This window comes from Mobula hypostoma, chromosome 6, assembly GCF_963921235.1.
Source record: "Mobula hypostoma chromosome 6, sMobHyp1.1, whole genome shotgun sequence".
NCBI lineage: Eukaryota > Metazoa > Chordata > Chondrichthyes > Myliobatiformes > Myliobatidae > Mobula > Mobula hypostoma.
The window spans coordinates 183,999,040-184,018,777 of NC_086102.1; the positions used below are offsets into that span (position 1 = coordinate 183,999,040).

Sequence of the window (19,738 nt, forward strand, 5' to 3'; positions counted from 1 at the left end):
CCTCGAGCAGCCCATCCTCAAAAACTGAGCGACCATGCAAGAAAGGGTCTAGTGAGGGAGGCCACCAAAAGACCTGTGACAACTCTGGAGGAGTTACAAGTTTCAGTGGCTGAGACGGGAGAGACTGCGCCTACAACTGTTGCCCGCCCGGGTGCTTCACCAGTCGCAGCTTTAGTTGAGAGTGGCAAAGAGAAAACCACTGCTGAAAAAAGCTCACATGAAATTTCAGCTAGAGTTTGCCAGAAGGCATTTGGGAGATTCTGAAGTCAGCTGGAAGAAGGTTCTATGGTCAGATTACACCAAAATTAAGCTTTTTGGCCATCAGACTAAACACTACACATCATCAAAAGCACACCTTCAAAACATACCACAGCATGGTGATGGGTGCATCATGCTGTGTGGATGCATCACTGCAGCAGGCCCTGGAAGGCTTGTGAAGGTAGAGGGTAAAATGAATGCAGCAAAATACAGGGAAATCCTGGAGGAAAACTTGATGCAGTCTTCAAGAGAACTGTGGCTTGGGAGAAGGTTTGTTTTCCAGCAGGACAATGACCCTAAGCATAAAGCCAAAGCTACACAGGAATGGCTTAAAAGTTAATATCCTGGAGTGGCCAAGTCACAGTTCAGACCTCATTCCAATTGAGTATTTGTGAGTGGACTTGAAAAGGGCTGTTCACACATGATCCCCATGCAATCTGACAGAGCTTGAGCAGCTTTCTAAAGAAGAATGGGGAAAAACTGCAGTGTCCAGATGTGCAAAGCTGATAGAGACCTATCCACACACTATCCACTTTCGCTGTAATTGCTGCCAAAGGTACATCTACTAAAATACTGACTGGAAGGGGGTGAATACTTATGCAATCAATTATTTAGTGCCTTATATTGTCATTAATTTAGATCACTTTGTAGAGATCTGTTTTCTCTTTGACACGGAAGAGTCTTTTTCTGTTGATCAGTGTCAAAAAAACCAAATTAAATCCACTGTGATTCAGTGTTGTAAAACAATAAGACATGAGAACTTCCAGGGGAGGGGCGGTGAATACTTTTTTATAGGCAGTGTCAATATCCTGTGCCTTCTGAATTGTTTGGAGAAGTTTCAGCCATTGATGTTCTGTCATTATCCCTGCCAGTGTTCTCTTCCAAGCAACTTTCTCATGCCACTGCAATTCCCTTTACTCCACTGTAAATCCGACAAACTGAGCTGTAACAGCATCATGCTAACTACTCCACTACCGTGACAGCCTGCAATTCCAGAGGAAGTGTGTGGGAAATAAACAACCGTGCCACTTGGAATCTGTACCTTACAAATTAGAACTCTGCATATAAAAAGGGTAGAGAATAATCTGAAACGATGAGAAAGAACTATTACTTTATCAAATACATAAAAAATGTATAACACAGTACCAGGTAGAGCAATACCATTGGACTTTATTTTCCCTATTATAACTAGCTTTATGACTACCTAGACTAAAATTACTCTAAGACACAGCTTCCCAAACTGGGATCCAGACTCCTTGCTTAATGGTATTGGTCCATGGCATAAAAAGGTTTACCCAGACCTTAAAAAAAAAGAGAAGGCCTAAGGCTTCCTCTGCTATTCAAAAGATCACGGCCGACTCTCTTTTACATCACAGCATAACATTGCTGCACTAACCTCATTTCCTTTATTATTGCTAAAAGAAAGCAGATATCAGGATTAAATCTGGATACCTCATGTGGCACAGCTGTCTGTGATTTCTAGCTAAAATTATGGGTGGATGAAAATTACATGATTTATTCACCAAACATCAAACCACCTCAGCATTTTGCTTATTATTAAAACCTGATTAGTTCCAGTGGTTTAGACAGGGCAGAGTTTGTTAAGTGTGTCCAGGATGGATTCCTGTCACAGTATATGGACAGGCCGACTAGGGGGAATGCCATACTAGATCTAGTACTAGGTAATGAACCGGGTCGGGTCACAGATCTCTCGGTGAGCATCTGGGGGACAGTGACCACCGCTCCCTGGCCTTTAGTATTATCATGGAAAAGGACAGAATCAGAGAGGACAGGAACATTTTTAATTGGGGAAGGGCAAATTATGAGGCTATAAGGCTAGAACTTGCAGGTGTGAATTGGGATGATGTTTTTGCAGGGAAATGTACAATGGACATATGGTCGATCTTTAGGGATCTCTTGCAGGATGTTAGGGATAAATTTGTCCTGGTGAGGAAGATAAAGAATGGTAGGGTGAAGCAACCATGGGTGACAAGTGAGGTGGAAAATCTAGTCAGGAGGAAAAAGGCAGCATACATGAGGTTTAGGAAGCAAGATGGGTCTATTGAGGAATGTAGGGTAGCAAGAAAGGAGCTTAAGAAGGGGCTGAGGAGAGCAAGAAGGGGGCATGAGAAGGCCTTGGCGAGTAGGGTAAAGGAAAACCCCCAAGGCATTCTTCAATTATGTGAAGAAAAAAATGATGACAGGAGTGAAAATAGGACTGATTAGAGATAAAGGTGGGAAGATGTGCCTGGAGGCTGTGGAAGTGAGCGAGGTCCTCAATGAATACTTCTCTTTGGTATTCACCAATGAGAGGGAATTTGATGATGGTGAGGACAATATGAGTGAGGTTGATGTTCTGGAGCATATTAATATTAAGGGAGAGGAGGTGTTCGAGTTGTTAAAATACATTAGGACGGATAAGTCCCCGGGGCCTGATGGAATATTCCCCAGGTTGCTCCACGAGGCAAGGGAAGAGATTGCTGAGCCTCTGGCTAGAATCTTTATGTCCTCGTTGTCCGCGGGAATAGTACCAGAGGATTAGAGGGAGGAGAATGTTGTCCCCTTGTTCAAAAAAGTTAGTAGGGATAGTCCGGGTAATTATAGACCAGTGAGCCTTACGTCTGTGGTGGGAAAGCTGTTGGAAAAGATTCTTAGAGATAGGATCTATGGGCATTTAGAGAATCATGGTCTGATCAAGCACAGTCAGCATGGCTTTGCGAAGGGCAGATCGTGTCTAACAAGCCTGATAGAACTCTTTGAGGAGGTGACCAGGCATATAGATGAGGGTAATGCAGTGGATGTGATCTACATGGATTTTAGTAAGGCATTTGATAAGGTTCCACATGGCAGGCTTATTCAGAAAGTCAGAAGGCATGGGAGCCAGGGAAATTTGGCCAGGTGGATTCAGAATTGGCTTGCCTGCAGAAAGCAGAGGATCATGGTGGAGGGAGTACATTTGGATTGGAGGGTTGTAACTAGTGGTGTCCCACAAGGATCGGTTCTGGGACCTCTACTTTTCATGATTTTTATTAACGACCTGGATGTGGGGGTAGAAGGGTGGGTTGGCAAGTTTGCAGACGACACAAAGGTTGGTGGTGTTGAGGATAGTGTAGAGGACTGTTGAAGATTGCAGAGAGACATTGATAGGATGCAGAAGTGGGCTGAGAAGTGACAGATGGGAGTTCAACCCAGAGAAGTGTGAGGTGGTACACTTTGGAAGGACAAACTCCAGAGCAGAGTGCAAAGTAAATGGCAGGATACTTGGTAGTGTGGAGGAGCAGAGGGATCTGGGGGTACGTGTCCACAGATCCCTGAAAGTTGCCTCACAGGTAGATAGGGTAGTTAAGAAAGCTTATGGAGTGTTAGCTTTCATAAATCGAGGGATAGAGTCTAAGAGTCGCGGGGTAATGATGCAGCTCTATGAAACTCTGGTTAGGCCACACTTGGAGTACTGTGTCCAGTTCTGGTCGCCTCACTATAGGAAGGATGTGGAAGCACTGGAAAGGGTACAGAGGAGATTTACCAGGATGCTGCCTGGTTTAGAGAATATGGATTATGATCAGAGATTAAGGGAGCTAGGGCTTTACTCTCTAGAGAGAAGGAGGATGAGCAGAGACATGACAGAGGTATACAAGATATTAAGAGGAACAGATAGAGTGGACAGCCAGCACCTCTTCCCCAGGGCACCACTGCTCAATACAAGAGGACATGGCTTTAAGGTAAGGAGCGGGAAGTTCAAGGGGCATATTACAGGAAGGTTTTTTACTCAGAGAGTGGTTGGTGCGTGGAATGCACTGCCTGAGTCAGTGGTGGAGGCAGATACACTAGTGAAATTTAAGAGACTACTAGACAGGTATATGGAGGAATTTAAGGTGGAGGGGTTATATGGGAGGCAGGGTTTGAGGGTCGGCACAACATTGTGGGCCGAAGGGCCTGTACTGTGCTGTACTATTCTATGTTCTATGTTCATTTCTATTTGTTGAATATGCTGAATGCAAATCAAATGCCATATTTGTCCACGTTAAAGTAGCGTCACTGTCAAAGCAATTCATTGAAGAGAAGCGCTCCTCTTAAACGTGGCCAGAGGGACATGCATATAATGAGTGACTAATTAATCTGAAAGATCACATTCAGTAGAACAAGAATGGTATAGTTTTACACATATTTATAATCTGTGCTACTTCCATTCTGCTAGAACTTCCATTGATTGAGCGAAAGGAGCCACAGCAAGAACTCACGCTTAATCATCAATCTATTTACTTGGCCATGGTAATGCTCAGACAGTTTCAGTCAGCATCTATTTCAGAGTCATCATGTACACACTGAACCCATTCTGAACGGGTACAGAGACCCCATGAAGGTGGTAATAGTGCCACGCCGATGAACTGGCAAAGCTGGGATCAATCATTTCAGAGCAGAGCAAGTTACAAAGGACACAAAGGGTTTTGACGCAGAACTGAGACAAAACTTTTTCAGTAACAGAATACTTGATAACAAAACAGAGAGATAGAGAGAGAAGCGATGGGAAAGAGAGAGAGAGAGAAGCGACGGGAAAGAGAGAGAGAGAGAAGCGACGGGAAAGAGAGAGAGAGAGAGAAGCAGCACGAGAGAGCGCGAGAGAGACCATGCGTGAGAGTGTGACAGACAGCGAGAGAGAGAGAGACAGCGCGGGAGACAGAGACAGCGCACGAGGGAGAGTGAGAGCGCGCGCGAGGGAGAGCGAGAGACCGCAGGACAGCGAGACAGCACACGCGCGAGAGCGAGACAGACAGCGGCGCGAGGGAAAGCGAGAGACCGCGCGCACGAGGGAGAGCGAGAGAGACCGTGCACGAGGGAGAGCGAGAGGGAGAGACAGCGAGAGCGAGACCGTGCGTGCGGGAGAGCGAGATAACGAGGAAGACAGAGACAGCGCGCGAGGGAGAGCGAGACAGCGCGCGAGGCAGAGCGAGAGAGCGAAGCAGAGACAGCGCGTGAGCGAGAGAGAGACCGCGAGAAAGCGAAACAGCACACACGCGAGAGCGCACGCGAGGAAGAGCGAGAGACCGCGCACGAGGGAGAGGGAGAGACAGCGAGAGCAAGACCGCGCGCACAGGAGAGCGAGACAACGAGGGAGACAGAGACAGCGCGTGAGGGAGAGCGAGAGAGCGCGCGAGGCAGAGCGAGAGAGCGAAGGCGAGACAGCGCGTGAGCGAGAGCGAGGGAGAGACCGCGAGAGAGCGAAACAGCACACACGCGAGAGAGACCGCGCACGAGGGAGAGCGAGAGGGAGAGACAGCAAGAGCGAGACCGCACGCGCGGGAGAGTGAGACAGCGAGGGGGGAGAGGGGGAGGGGGGGAGAGAGAGAGGGAGAGGGGGAGGGAGAGGGGGGGAGAGGGGGAGGGAGAGGGAGAGGGAGAGGGGGAGGGAGAGAGAGAGGGAGAGAGAGAGGGAGAGCGAGAGGGAGAGCGAGAGGGAGAGACAGCGAGAGGGAGAGACAGCAAGAGCGAGACCGCGCGCGCGGGAGAGTGAGACAGCGAGGGGGGGAGAGGGGGAGGGGGAGGGGGAGGGAGAGAGAGAGGGAGAGAGAGAGGGAGAGAGAGAGGGAGAGAGAGAGGGAGAGAGAGAGGGAGAGAGAGAGGGAGAGAGAGAGGGAGAGACAGAAAGAGAGGGACAGTGAGAGACTCCAGTTATCACACTTTGTTTGAAACAGACAGTAAAGGATATTATTTTTGCATGAACAACCAAGGATTGTGCTAGGGGAAACCCACAAATGTCACCACACTTCCAGTGCCAATACAGCACACCCACTAGTCACTAACCCTCAATCTTACATCTTTGGAAACCAGAGCATCCGGAGGAAACCCATGCAGTCACAGGGAGATCAAACAAACTCCTTTCACACAGGAGAAAGAATTGAACCCTGTGATATCTGGGGCTGTAAAGTGATAGTACTTAACGACTTTGCTACCATACTCCACACTGTGCTATTGTGCCTCAGATATTTGTTACCTGACCAAAAACTCCAAAGCTAACGAATGTAAAATAATTTTGTACAACGGTCGGGGTTGATCTTTGAACTGCATTGCCTGATTTGGTGATGGATATAGAATCCATAATGGCTTTCCAAAATAAATGGAAGAAAATCATTTGCAAGAATATTTGGAAAGATTGGGAACGATACCAATTGGATTACTCTTGGAAAGTCATGTACAGGCACAGTGTTCTTAGTAGTTTTGATTTACAAGTTTTACAAATCTAAAATTGCTAAGGACTTTGGGATAAGAACACTGTTCCCTCGAACCTGTGTGGATCCCTAGCTGCACTGTAACTGAAATGCTCCTACACACGTAGCTTTTGTTGTTGCACAGTTTGAATTTTCTTTTATATAACGTTAATGTAATTTTGAAATCTGTTAATAATTGTGAAATATTCTATAATGAGTTAATGAATATTTTCTAGATTTTCTAAAATAATAAATATACCACACCCTTTACCTTGAAACATTTTAGAACTTCAATGTGTTTATATTGTCACTTTCAAGTTAAAACACTGTTGCAAATTCTAACAATAAACAAAGAATGGAAGCTGATAGCTCATTGTTAATTGTTGAAACAAATCATTTAAAGTGCCGCACAATTTTGAGGCCACGTAAAAATTTCCTGCTGAGTGCAATGGTTCGTCCGCACAGCTGCAAAAAAAAATTTGAGGGAATGTTGGATAGGAAAAACATTACATAAATGCAGTTATGTTATTTTTATTGACTGATTTCAAGTTTACCAAAAAGATGAATGAAAGTGAAACTCTAGGTTTAATGACACGATTAAACCTGTAATCAGACCTGTTCATATTTTTCCAGATACAAAAACCGATAAGTTGAATTAAAATAGAAACTTTACCAGTATGAATCTTTTCATGTCTCTGCAGCAAATACTTCTGAATAAAACGCATGCTACATTGACTGCACTGATACGGTTTTTCACCTTCAAAAGTAAAAGAATACGGTCAGTGAGTATTACAAACGAATACAAGAAAATGGAATCCTTAATTCCATGTCATCTCCAGTCAGTTTTATGAACTTTAAAACATATTCAACATTTAGCAACATTACAATTCAGAGAGACATAAAATTTGAAGAGACTTTGGACCAAGAATTCCTGCTAAACCAAACAGACTCACAGAAACTATTGATTTCTAGCTTTTGAGGAGCCAATTTGCAAAGTGCTGATGCAAACCTCAACAAGATGGCCTAAAGCTGCAGGGCCTTTCACTCACAAGTACCATCATAGGGGACAGACGGTCAGATAAAGAAATGTAGTTGCGCGCCAACGCACTACTAAAGAAACGCACGGAGGCAGAGAGAGCTGAACTCAGAATGCCTTTATTCAAAATCGTGCGCTTAGATCTCCCCTCCCATGGGCCCCTGCGACCCGCAGGACGGACGTGACGTCAGACTGTCCCCGGAAGGTCTGCCCTGAGCGGGTAGTTCCAAACACGCTACCGCGTGTCTGCCCGCGGCTCCCGATGGCGGTTCGAGTCCCACGTGTGTGGGCCGCCACACCCCCCCCCCGCCCCCAGAGACGTCCATCAAGGGAGTGGAGTCCCCAGTCTGTGTGGCTTGCCTGGGTGGCCAGCCTCGCCAGCGCGGTGTGGGTACCCTCACTGGTCAACACCAGCTCATAAAACAAGAAGTTAACAGCTGGCTTAGGTGGCTGACAAATTTGTCAAAAGCAGCCATTCAAAAACAAAAAAAGGAGTATTTTAAACAGTTTTATAATTATAGTCATAGAATCATAGAAGAATACAGCACAGCAGGCCCTTTGGCCCATCTAGTCCATGCCAAACCATTTAAACTGTCTACTCCCATCAACCTGCATGGGACAACAGCCCTCCATACCTCTACCATGTACCTAACTAAATATCTCAAACGTTGAAATCTAAATCACATCTATCACTTTCACCAGCAGCCTGTTCCACACTCTCACGGCCCTCTGAGTGAAGAGGCTTCCCCTCATGTTTGCTTTCCTTTCACCCTTAAACCATGATCTCTGGTTGTAGTCCCACCCAAACACAGTGGAAAAAGCCTGCTTGCATTTACCCTATCTACACCCCTCATAATTAGTTAAACTACACAAGGAAATCAAAATTAAAAGCATAACACATTCAGGTAACAACCTTTTTTATAGTTAAGTCATGGAACGCTATAAGTTCGATGTGCTTGAATCTAGCCCTGGCCCATTGTGCCAATTTCTTGCCAACAAAATTAATGGCCTTGCTGTTTAGATACTAGTTTTAACTTTGCGGAGATACGCCATTACAGATTCCCAGTGTAACGCTGGAGAATTATAAAATAGTGTTTCACTGGTACACTCAAGGAAGAGTTCAAATTACAATGCAATTGGCAAATGCTTACATGAGGAGCGACCAGCAAGTTTAGAACACCAAACTTCACAACAGATGTCCATAATGTTTTGTTTCATTACGGTACAGAATCGGACAATAAAACAGAAGTTAGAAGAATTTGTTTGCAATGAATATTTCAGGAAACAACAAAATGGCAAGTAAATATTAACCCAATTAAAATCATAAATACCCTTAATATTTTGACAATATTTTTCAGATATTAAACCACAGCTTGAATGATACAAGTATTTATCATTGAATGATTTAGCGTACAAGACCACCCATACCTGTGTGAATGAAAACATGTCTTTGTAGATGGTAGTTGGTACGGAAAGCAGCATTACAGTGCTCACAGATATGAGATTTCAGGCATTTCAATCCCAACGATCCATCTTCATTTATTGTTAGAATCTGAATACAAAATGTTAACGATTTTATTCCAACACAGAATTTATTAGAAACAAGAGAAAATCTGTAGATGCTGGAAATCCAAGCAACACACACAATTGCTGAAGGAAATCAGCAGACCAGGCTGCATCTATGGGAAAGAGTAGTCAACATTTCGGGCCGAGACCCTTCCAAACGTTTTTTAGACAGAATTTATTAAACAAGTTCCCCCAAACACTTCCACATAACACCACCGATTGGGTGCTAAAACTTGTTCTTTGTATATTCTAAAGACACAAGTGATCACACTAAAACTGATGAAATTTGCACATGAATTTGAAATACCACAGATTTAACAAAATAATGGAATCTAGCGCAACCAGCACCAGAATGGAATATGTACCCAAGAAAAATAAAATTGTAGCAATAAATTCTATATTAAATACCCTTGAAAAACCCTATAATAAACTGCCTTGAACCTTGTTTATTTCTTTCAGAAACTGACAGGAGTCCACAGGCAAGTCACATCTTCTCAAAGGCATTCATACCTATTTACAGTGCCCATAAAAAGTATTCACCCCCCTTAGAAGTTTTCACATTTTATTGTTTTACAACAGTCAATCACAGCGGATTTAATTTGGCTTTTTTGACACTGATCAACAGGAAAAAGACTCTTTTGTATCAAAGAGAAAACAGATGTCTACAAAGTGATCTAAATTACTTACAAATATAAAACACAAAATAATCGATTGCATAAGTATTCACCCCCTTTAATATGACACACCAAATAATCACCGGTGCAGCCAACTGGTTTTAGAAGTTACATAATTAGTTAAATGGAGATCACCCGTTCGCAGTCAAGGTGTTTCAATAGATTGTAGTAAAACTACACATGTATCTGGAAAGTCCAACTGCTGATTAATGATGCTTACTCTGAAATAGAGATATTTTCTGTTGATCAGTGGGTAATTCACTTTTTGTAGATGATGGAGCATTATGAATTAGAGGTAATAATTTAAATTTAACTGTACGTAGGATACAATTAGCAATTAGATGGGATTTTAAGCTTTCAGTGGCTAAAACACCTAAGTGTTTTACAAAGAAGATTAATAGACCCACACTTGATTTGCAATTATCTGGTCAAACTCTCGAAGATTTCTCAGCATGTGGCTGGATAATAAGCTGACATGGAAGCACCAAATAAATATAAATGTAAAGGGGCATTAAATATCCTCCGGTGTTTATGTGGTAATCTTGGGGTTCTACTCAAAAATCGCTGTTGACCATTTATATCTGTTTAACTAGATCTGTACTTGATTATGCCCGTGTAACGTATGGATCAGCTGCAGCTTCAAATTTAAAATGTTTGGATGTGTTACAAGCACAGACTTTTAGACTGTGTTGTGGTGTAGTGAGGGTGACCTCTATTTCAGTTGAAATGGGACAATTACCCTTTTAGTTGCAGAGGTTAAAGTTGATATTAACATATTGGATTAATTTGAGGCAGCAGAGTAACGATCACCCTGTTAAAAATACTTTTGGGAACATCACAAGAAGAGTGTTTTTAGTTTTGGGTAGCTGGGTTCTTATCACACAAGGAATATGGGTTTGCTGGATTATGTAATATGTCTCACTGTATCTTTCTAGGTAATCCACCTTGTTTTTTTTCCGCAATTACTTTAATTTATTTTAGGTTGCATGATTTAATGAAGTCCAAGAGTCCTGATGTGCCTGAGAGTCTGTTGGTCCATCAATATGTTAAGGAAAATTATTGGGATATGTTAACCATTTTTACTGATAGATCAAGAGATAATTTAACTGGGAATGTTGGTGTGGCTGTTTTTGTGCCGGAATGTATTGCTAACCATTTATCAGTGTATACAGCAGAAGAATTTGTTGCCATCATTTTGGGCTTGCAGTAGGCGGAGGAAATTTGTCCTTGGAAAGCTGTAATTTGTTCTGATTCTTTTTTCAGTTTTGATTAGTCTTAAAACAGTTATTTCTAGCAGTAGCTCAGATCAACTGCTGAATGCTCTTCAAACTTTATTTCATGTCTTCTTCTTATGGGCCCCTGCACATAGATGTGTCGAGGAGAGTGACTGGGTTGATTGTTTGGCCAAAAAAGCTGTTAAAAGTTCAGCTGTGGATATAGCAAATCACGTAGCAAATCAGAAACTAAGGGGTTGATGGGGTTAAGAATTAGGGAATTATGACAAGACTTGTGGGATAATGGACATCAGCGGAGACATCTTTACAGAATACATAAAACTGTTAGGTTGATGGGAAAAGGGGGAAAAATAAGAAGGAATTATATTGACTTAGAATTGGGCATACCATGCTTAACTATTCCTTGTATCTGGTTGGAAAACATCACTCTGGGGTGTGTTGGTTTTGTCACCATTATGAAATAGCTAAACGCATTCTATTACAATGTGAAGCATACAAGATTGAAAGAAATCAAGTGCAGGCTTCATTACTATCTGATAGTTTTCACTTAAAAATTTTACTAAGTCTTGAAAGTGACTTTAATTTAATTCACAATATTGTCTTTTGTTATTTACAATCTATAGGGCTTTTTGGGGTAACTTAGATTAGATTCAACTTTATTGTCATTGTGCCGAGTACAGATACAAAGCCAATGAAATGCAGTTAGCATCTAACAAGAAATGCAAAGAATAGTGTTATTTACAAAATAATTGCGAATAAAAAGTAAGGGCTACAGCACACAAATATAAAAGTACTGAGACAGTACAATATGAGTGCAATACTGCTTAGCACTGTGATGTGAGGTTCAGCAGGGTCACAGCCTCAGGGAAGAAGCTGTTTCTGTGCCTGCTGGTGTGGGAACGGAGGCTCCTGTAGCGCCTACTGGATGGGAGGAGAGTAAAAAGTTCATGGTTAGGGTGAGATGCATCCTTGATAATGCTTTTCGCCCTGCCCAGGCAGCGCTTATGGTAGATGTTCTCAATGGTGGGCAATTGGGTGCTGATAATCCGCTGGGCAGTTTTCACCACACGCTGGAGTGCTTTGCGGTCCGATACGAGACAATTGCCATACCGCACTGAGATGCAGTTGGTGAGTATGCTCTCAATGGTACAGCGGTAAAAGTCTGTCAGTATCCTGGGACAGAGGTGAGCTTTCTTGATGCTCTGCAGGAATTAAAGGCGCTGTTGTGCCTTTTTGATCAGGATGGAGGAGTTCAGTGACCAGGTGAGATCCTGGGAAATGTGGACACCAAGGAATTTGAAGCTTGGTACACGCTCCACTACAGTTCCGTTGATGTAGATGGGGACATGAGTGTGGCTCCTAGCATGCCTGAAGTCCACAATGATCTCCTTGGTCTTCTGGGTGTTAAGGGCCAGGTTGTTGTTGGCACACCATGCGGCCAGGTGCTGGACCTCGTCCCTGTAGGCCGTCTCGTCATCCCCTCTGATCAGGCCAACCACCGCGGTGTCGTCTGCGAACTTAATTATGGAGTTAGAACCATGTATAGGAACACAGTCATAGGTGAAAATGGAGTACAGAAGAGGGCTCAGCACACAGCCTTGAGGCACGCCAGTGTTCAGGGTGAGAGTGGAGGAGGAGAGGTTGTCTCACTTAAAATGATTGGGATCTGTTAGTCAGAAAGTCCAAGGTCCAGTTGCAGAGGGATGAGCTGATACCAAGCTGGCAAAGTTTGGCGATCAGCTTGGAGGGGATCACAGTATTGAATGCCGAACTCAAGTCAATGAACAGCATTCTGATGTAAGAGTTGGGGAAGGACTTCCGGTAGCGCTCATGGAGTGAAGTCGCGTTCTTGACTCGCTCCATTACCTCTGAGTTTTTTTCTCTATGGTCAGCTATACTTTAATTAACTATTAAGGCATCAATTTTTACAATACTTTGAATTAAACTGAATTCTCTGACAATTGGATGATACTTAGATCTGCTATGTCTAAGAACGGGAAAGACGGCAAGGATGGTAAACCTCCGGTTAAACCGAAAGCTACGGATCTCCCTCCGACTGAATCACCGGTGACTTTGAAAGCGATATCGGAGTTAATTCAGAGGGAAATTTCAACCTCTGTTAGGGAGATGATTCGTACGGAAATTGCGGGCTTTGTTAAAGACCTGATTCATACGGAAATCTCAACTAATTTCCAGAAAATTGCCGGTTTAATTGATAAGATGCAAACATGTATTGCGGAACATCAGTCGGCTATATCTGATCTTCAAAAATCCGCGCAACAAAGTGAGCTTAAGATGGGGAAAATCGAAGAAACAATTAATGTAATGAAGAAGAAACTTGACTTTTTGACTTTTAAAAACTCTGACTTGGAATCTAGAATGCGACGGCAGAATTTACGAATGATTGGCGTCAGGGAAGCCGTTGAAGCTAACAACCCCATGAAATATTTCTCCCAACTTTTAAAAGATGCATTCCCTACTGTATTTCCTGACCAACCACCGCTACTGGATCGTGTTCACAGAATCCCATCATACTCGTCTAGGTCAGATAGACCTAGGCATGTTATCTTACGTTTTCATTACTTTCAAGACAAGGAGAGACTGTTTTGATTCGCTCGATCTAAAGGTTTCATTGATTTTTCTGATCTTAAGTTCCGATTCGTGGAAGATTTCAGTAAACCAATCTGGGACCAACGGGTCCGTTACAGATCCGTGATGTCGGAATTTTATAAGATGGATTTAAGACCAGCGCTGCTGTACCCTGCACGTCTAAGGATTCGCATGTTAGATGGAGCCCTTCGTTTTTTTGATTCTCCATCGGATGCCCAGAGTTATCTGGATCAACTTTCATCTCCAACATCTTAATTGCCTTCTTTTTAATTTTCTCCGTTGATCGGAGGCTGTGAATTGGTTGGTTTTAACTTTTCTGTGCCCTATTTGGGCAGAAAAGTTTACTTTCGATTTCTTAATATGGCTGCTAAACTTTCTTTTTAACTGCGTCATTTCTTTCTTTTCCCAGGGGATTCTGGGTGGTTACTTCCCTTTTGTCATCTTACGTATTTCCTGTGCGGCCTTAAATTTTGTAGTTTTTTTTAAATTTTATTCTGTTTTGCTTTTTATAATCACTTTATGTTAATAATCCTATTTTTTTTTGTTGCTGTGTCTATTCATGAGTTTGAGGTTTATTGTGGTTTTTTTTTAATATATATTTTCCGGCTTTTGTTCTGTTCTGTGTGTATTCTAATTGAGCTAACTTTTTTTTACTTATTTTTTTACTGTTTTACAATTAGCTGATCCTTTTCATATTTATACCTTTTTTTTTAGGGAGCGTATACCGGAAGTCATGGGGGTAGTTTTAGCGCTTGCTTCTTTCTGGCGGGTCTGCTTTAGATTTTGCCTTGGGGTCTTGGGCTGGGGGGTGGCGGGAGGGGCTTCACGTTTTAGTTTGTTTTTCTTTGGGCTATATACATTATTGAAGTACTGGTTGCGTCCTTTTCCCCGGTATCTTTTGTATGTTCTGTTTCCTCTCCGGGTTTGTGGGTCGCGCCTATTGTCAATCCTCCTTGTTGTGGGTTGACTTTAGGATTTATGGAGTCTATTATTAATTTTGTCTCCTGGAATACTAATGGTCTTAATCATCCTATTAAAAGAAAAAAAGTTTTTAAAGTGTTCCGGAGACTTAAAGCACAAATTTTATTTTTACAAGAGACCCATGTACGGAGGGGGGACAGACTACGTTTTTTCAAATTCTGGAAGGACAAACAATTTCATTCGAACTCCAATGCTAAGATTCGAGGCGTCTCTATTTTTATAGATTCCTCAGTTATTTTTATACAACAGGATATTATCTCTGATCCGAATGGTAGATTTTTATTGGTTAGTGGTTTACTATTTAATAAAAAAGTAGTTTTGGTTAATGTTTATGCTCCTAATATGGATTGTCCGGAATTTTATAAATCATTGTTTGATCAGTTTCCGAATTTGAACGAGTTTTCATTGATTTGGGGCGGAGATCTTAATACCTGTTTATCTCCAGCTTTGGACCGTTCGGCTCCTTTACGGACTTTACCTAATAAATCTGCAAATTTGATTAATTTTTTCCTTTCTGATTCTGGGTCGACGGACATTTGGCGTTTTCTGCATCCTCAGGAAAAAGATTTTTCCTTTTTTTCACATGTTCATCATTCCTATTCAAGAATTGATTATTTTTTTATTGATTCTCGTCTCATTCCTTCAGTGATTAAATGTGATTATGATTCTATAACCATTTCGGATCATGCTCCACTTAAGCTTTCTATTAAAATTATGGCCAATATACCGAACAATAGACAATGGCGTTTTAATTCGCTGTTGCTTCAGGACTCGGACTTTGTTAATTTTATGAATGAACAGATTGAGCTTTTTTTTACAATTAACCATACAGAAGATATTTCGGTTAACACTCTTTGGGACACTTTTAAAGCCTATATTCGGGGTCAGATTATTTCGTATTCCGTTGCTTTGAGGAAGAAACAGAAGCAGGAGGAGATGGCTATTGTGGACAAGATTAAAGAAATTGATAAGAAATATGTTATGGCTCCTTCTGAGGAGCTATACAAACAAAGAACTGAACTTCAAATGGAACACAGTTTACTACTCTCGTCCTCGATTGTAAACCAATTAAAGAAAACAAGAAGTGATTTTTATGTTCACAGTGATAAAATTGGCAAGCTGCTGGCTAATCAATTGAAATCTAATTATGTTAAATCTCAAATCAATCAGATTTATAACCAAAATGATCGATTGATATTGGATCATGTGGGGATTAATCAAACCTTTTGTGATTTTTATTCTTCTTTATATCAATCAGAGTCTCCTCGAGATTCTAAATATATGAATGATTTTTTAGATAAGTTAGACTTTCCTCAGATTTCACAGGATATGTCTTCTTTATTAGATACTTCCATTACAATGGATGAGATTAAGAATGTTATTTTTTCTATGAATCTGGGGAAAGCTCCTGGCCCTGATGGGTTTACTGTTGAATTTTATAAATGTTTTGCTTCTTTATTGATTCCTTGGCTCTGTAAGGTTTTTGAGGCTTCTTTGAAACTTGGTAAACTTCCGGAATCTTTTAATAGAGCATCAATTTCTTTAATACTAAAGAAGGATAAAGACCCTGCTCAATGTGCATCTTATAGACCAATATCTTTATTAAATGTTGATTCTAAAGTTTTTTCTAAGTTATTAGCAAACAGACTAGAAAAAGTACTTCCTTCTATTATTTCGGAAGACCAAACGGGTTTTATTAAAGGTCGTTACTCTTTTTATAATATTCGTACATTGTTAAATATCGTTTATACTCCCTCACAAAATGTTCCTGAGTGTGTTATTTCTTTAGATGCCGAGAAAGCTTTTGATAGAGTAGAATGGCCTTATTTATTTAAGGTGCTTGAAATGTTTAATTTTAGCTTGAAATTTATATCCTGGATTAAACTGTTATATCACTCCCCTCTAGCCTCGGTTCGTACTAACTCTTTAAATTCACCTTTTTTTCCTCTCTTTCATGGTACTCGACAAGGCTGTCCTCTTAGTCCCCTATTATTTGATATTGCATTAGAACCTCTTGCAATTGCTATTCGAGAATCTTCAAATATTACTGGGATAACTCGGGGATTAAAGTCCCATAAATTATCACTCTATGCTGATGATTTACTTTTATATATTTCTAATCCTGAGAGATCTATTCCTGCTGTTTTAGAGTTATTAGCACAATTTGGTCTTTTCTCAGGTTATAAATTAAATCTTAGTAAGAGTGAACTTTTTCCGATTAATAAACATCTTCCCTTATATTATAAATTTCCATTTAAATTGATTAATAATTACCTTTCATATCTTGGGGTTAAAATTACTTGTAAACATAAAGATTTATTTAAGACTAACTTTTTACCATTAATAGACCATATTACTCAACTTTCATCTAAATGGTTTCCCTTATATTTAACTTTGATTGGTCGTATTAATGCAGTTAAGATGTTTTTTTTGCCAAAATTTTTATATGTGTTTCAGGCATTACCAATTTTCGTTCCTAAATCTTTTTTTGATAAAGTCGACTCTAAAATTTCTTCATTTATTTGGCAGAATAAGAATCCGAGACTGGGTAAAATACATTTACAGAAAGCTAAGAGAGATGGAGGCTTAGCATTACCTAACTTTAGATTTTATTATTGGGCTATTAATATTCGACATATGAAATTTTGGTTACTTGACCGGGATATACTATCTATTCCTAAATGGGTAGCATTGGAATTACAATCTGTTCAGGGTTATACACTTGGTTCTATTTTAGGTTCATCTCTTCCTTTTGATTCGAAACGCCTTAAGCAGGTCTCTAACCCGATCGTTAAATATGCTTTGCGTATTTGGTTTCAATTCAGAAAATTTTTTGATCTTAATCAATTCGGGTTAGCGATTCCTATTTTAGGTAACATATTTTTTCCTCCCTCTTTTACGGATCGCGCTTTTCAAACTTGGAAGACTAAGGGTATTTTACGGTTTTTGGATTTATTTTTAGATGGTTCCCTTATGTCTTTTGAACAATTATCTAATAAATATAACTTATCAAGAATACATTTTTTTAGATATTTACAAGTTAGAAATTTCCTAAGTACTATACTTTCTTCCTTTCCAATGCTTCCTCCTATATATATTTTAGATTCGATAATTAACCTTAATCCATGTCAGAAAGGTGCATCGGCTATGATTTATAATATTATTATGAAACTTAGGAAAGCTCCATTTGATAAGATTAGGGTAGATTGGGAACAGGAATTGGGGCTTACCATTTCTGTGGATGATTGGGGGCAGATTTTACAATTAGTTAATACTTCTTCTATTTGTGCTAAACATTCCCTAATTCAATTTAAAGTGGTGCATAGAGCACATATGTCCAAAGATAAGTTAGCGCGTTTTTACTCGCATATTAATCCTTTCTGTGATAGATGTTCGGGGCAGATAGCCTCTTTAACTCATATGTTTTGGTCTTGCCCTACTTTGGAAACTTTTTGGAGAGATATTTTCAATATTATTTCTAAGGTATTAAATATAGATATCTCTCCTCACCCTATTACTGCTATCTTTGGACTACCTAAAATTTCTAGTAATCTTTCCCCTTCAGCCCGTAGAATGATTGCATTTCTTACTTTAATGGCGAAAAGATGTATTTTACAACATTGGAAAGAGCTTAATGCTCCAACTACCTTTTTTTGGTTTTCTCAGACGATTTTATGTTTGAATCTGGAGAAAATTAGAAGTAACCTTTATGATTCTTCATTTAAATTTGAACAGATTTGGGGACCTTTTATTCGATATTTTCATTTAATGTAATATTTACCCTTCTTGTTTTTTTTCACTGTTTTAATGGAGGTCGGGATTGAGGACGTGATTTTAAGTTTAACTCTGTTTGGTTTCAAGTTAGCCCATTGCTTTGCTTTGCTTTTAGTTAGTTGCACGGTGGGTTTTTTTTTGGGGGTTTTTTTTTCTTTTTTTCCATTGATATATATAAAATCTAGTATACTATTATGTTATCTTGGTTTCTTATGCTTAAATTACATTGTTTGTAGTATTTTCTTTTTGGTATTGTTATCTTTTGGAATTTTATTATACTTTAACATTGTATTAATGTTTATATGGCTTACCTTTTTTGTATACTTTCTCAATAAAAAGATTTAAAAAGAAAGAAAGAAAGAAAGAGTTGGGGCTGTCCAGGTGGGTCAGGGCAGAGTGAAGTGCCGTGGAGATGGCGTCCTCTGTTCACCTGTTGATGCAATAGGCAAATTGAGGGGGTCCAGGGTAGTGGGCAGACAGGATTTCAGATGTGATAGAACCAGTCTCTCAAAGCACTTCGCAATGATGGGGGTGAGTGCAACTAGGCAGAAGTCATTCAGGCCCGTGGCAGTGGAATGCTTCAGCACTGGCACGATGGTGGCGATCTTGAAGCTTGTGGGGACAACTGCCTGGGCCAGGGACAGATTAAAAATGTCTGTGAAGACCCCGGCCAACTGCCCTGCACAGACTCTGAGCACACGGCCAGGGACTCCATCCGGACCAGCTGCCTTCTGTACATTCACCCTGCTCAGGGTGGTGCAAACATTGCAGGTGGAAAGTGAGAGAGGCAGTTCACCAGGTGGCAGATCCGCTTTGAGGGTGACCTTCTTGTTCTCTCGGTCAAAGCGAGCGTAGAAGTAATTGAGCTCATCAGGGAGGGAAGCAGAGCTGGAAGGGGGCACAGTACTAGGTGATTTGAAGTCTGTAATGACCTGTATGACATGCCACACGCACCGGGGGTCCAAGGAGTTGAAATGCTCCTCGATTCTCTGTTTGTATATGTGTTTAGCCTGAGAGATTCCCCTCCTCAGGCTGGCCCTGGCTGAGCTGTAAGCCTCCCAGTCTCCAGACCTGAAGGCTGAATCTCTGGCTTTGAGCAGGAGGCAAACTTAGTCTCCATTTGATAAAGAAGTAGTAGGGGTTTTATTTCCCAACTCTACACCACACTCCAGGCCAGCTGGTAATGGTAATGCACCTTTAAGTTTGACTGCCAACCACCATTAAAAGTCTGAAGAAGAAGGTGGTCCTGCTGCTGGTGAGACCATATCCTGGCAAAAACTACTCCATAAAGACAAAAGAACACTCCAAGCAACTCTGTAAAAAGGTTATTGAAAAGCACAAGTCAGGAGATGGATACAAGAAAATTTCCAAGTCACTGAGTATCCCTTGGTCGATCATCAA

At 41.0% G+C, this 19,738-nt stretch overlaps 1 protein-coding gene across 2 annotated transcripts in view; it reads right to left on the bottom strand.

Annotated features, from left to right (window-relative positions):
• Window positions 1-19,738, bottom strand: part of znf148 (zinc finger protein 148) — a 67,687-nt gene that overhangs the window by 14,465 nt on the left and 33,484 nt on the right. For both annotated transcript variants that reach the window (XM_063052422.1, XM_063052421.1), the window contains exons 5-6: window positions 8,926-9,049; window positions 7,135-7,218 (exon numbers count right to left, since the gene is read on the bottom strand). In XM_063052422.1, coding sequence (XP_062908492.1) covers window positions 7,135-7,218; window positions 8,926-9,049 — 208 coding nt within the window. The remainder of the gene's footprint in view (window positions 1-7,134; window positions 7,219-8,925; window positions 9,050-19,738) is intronic.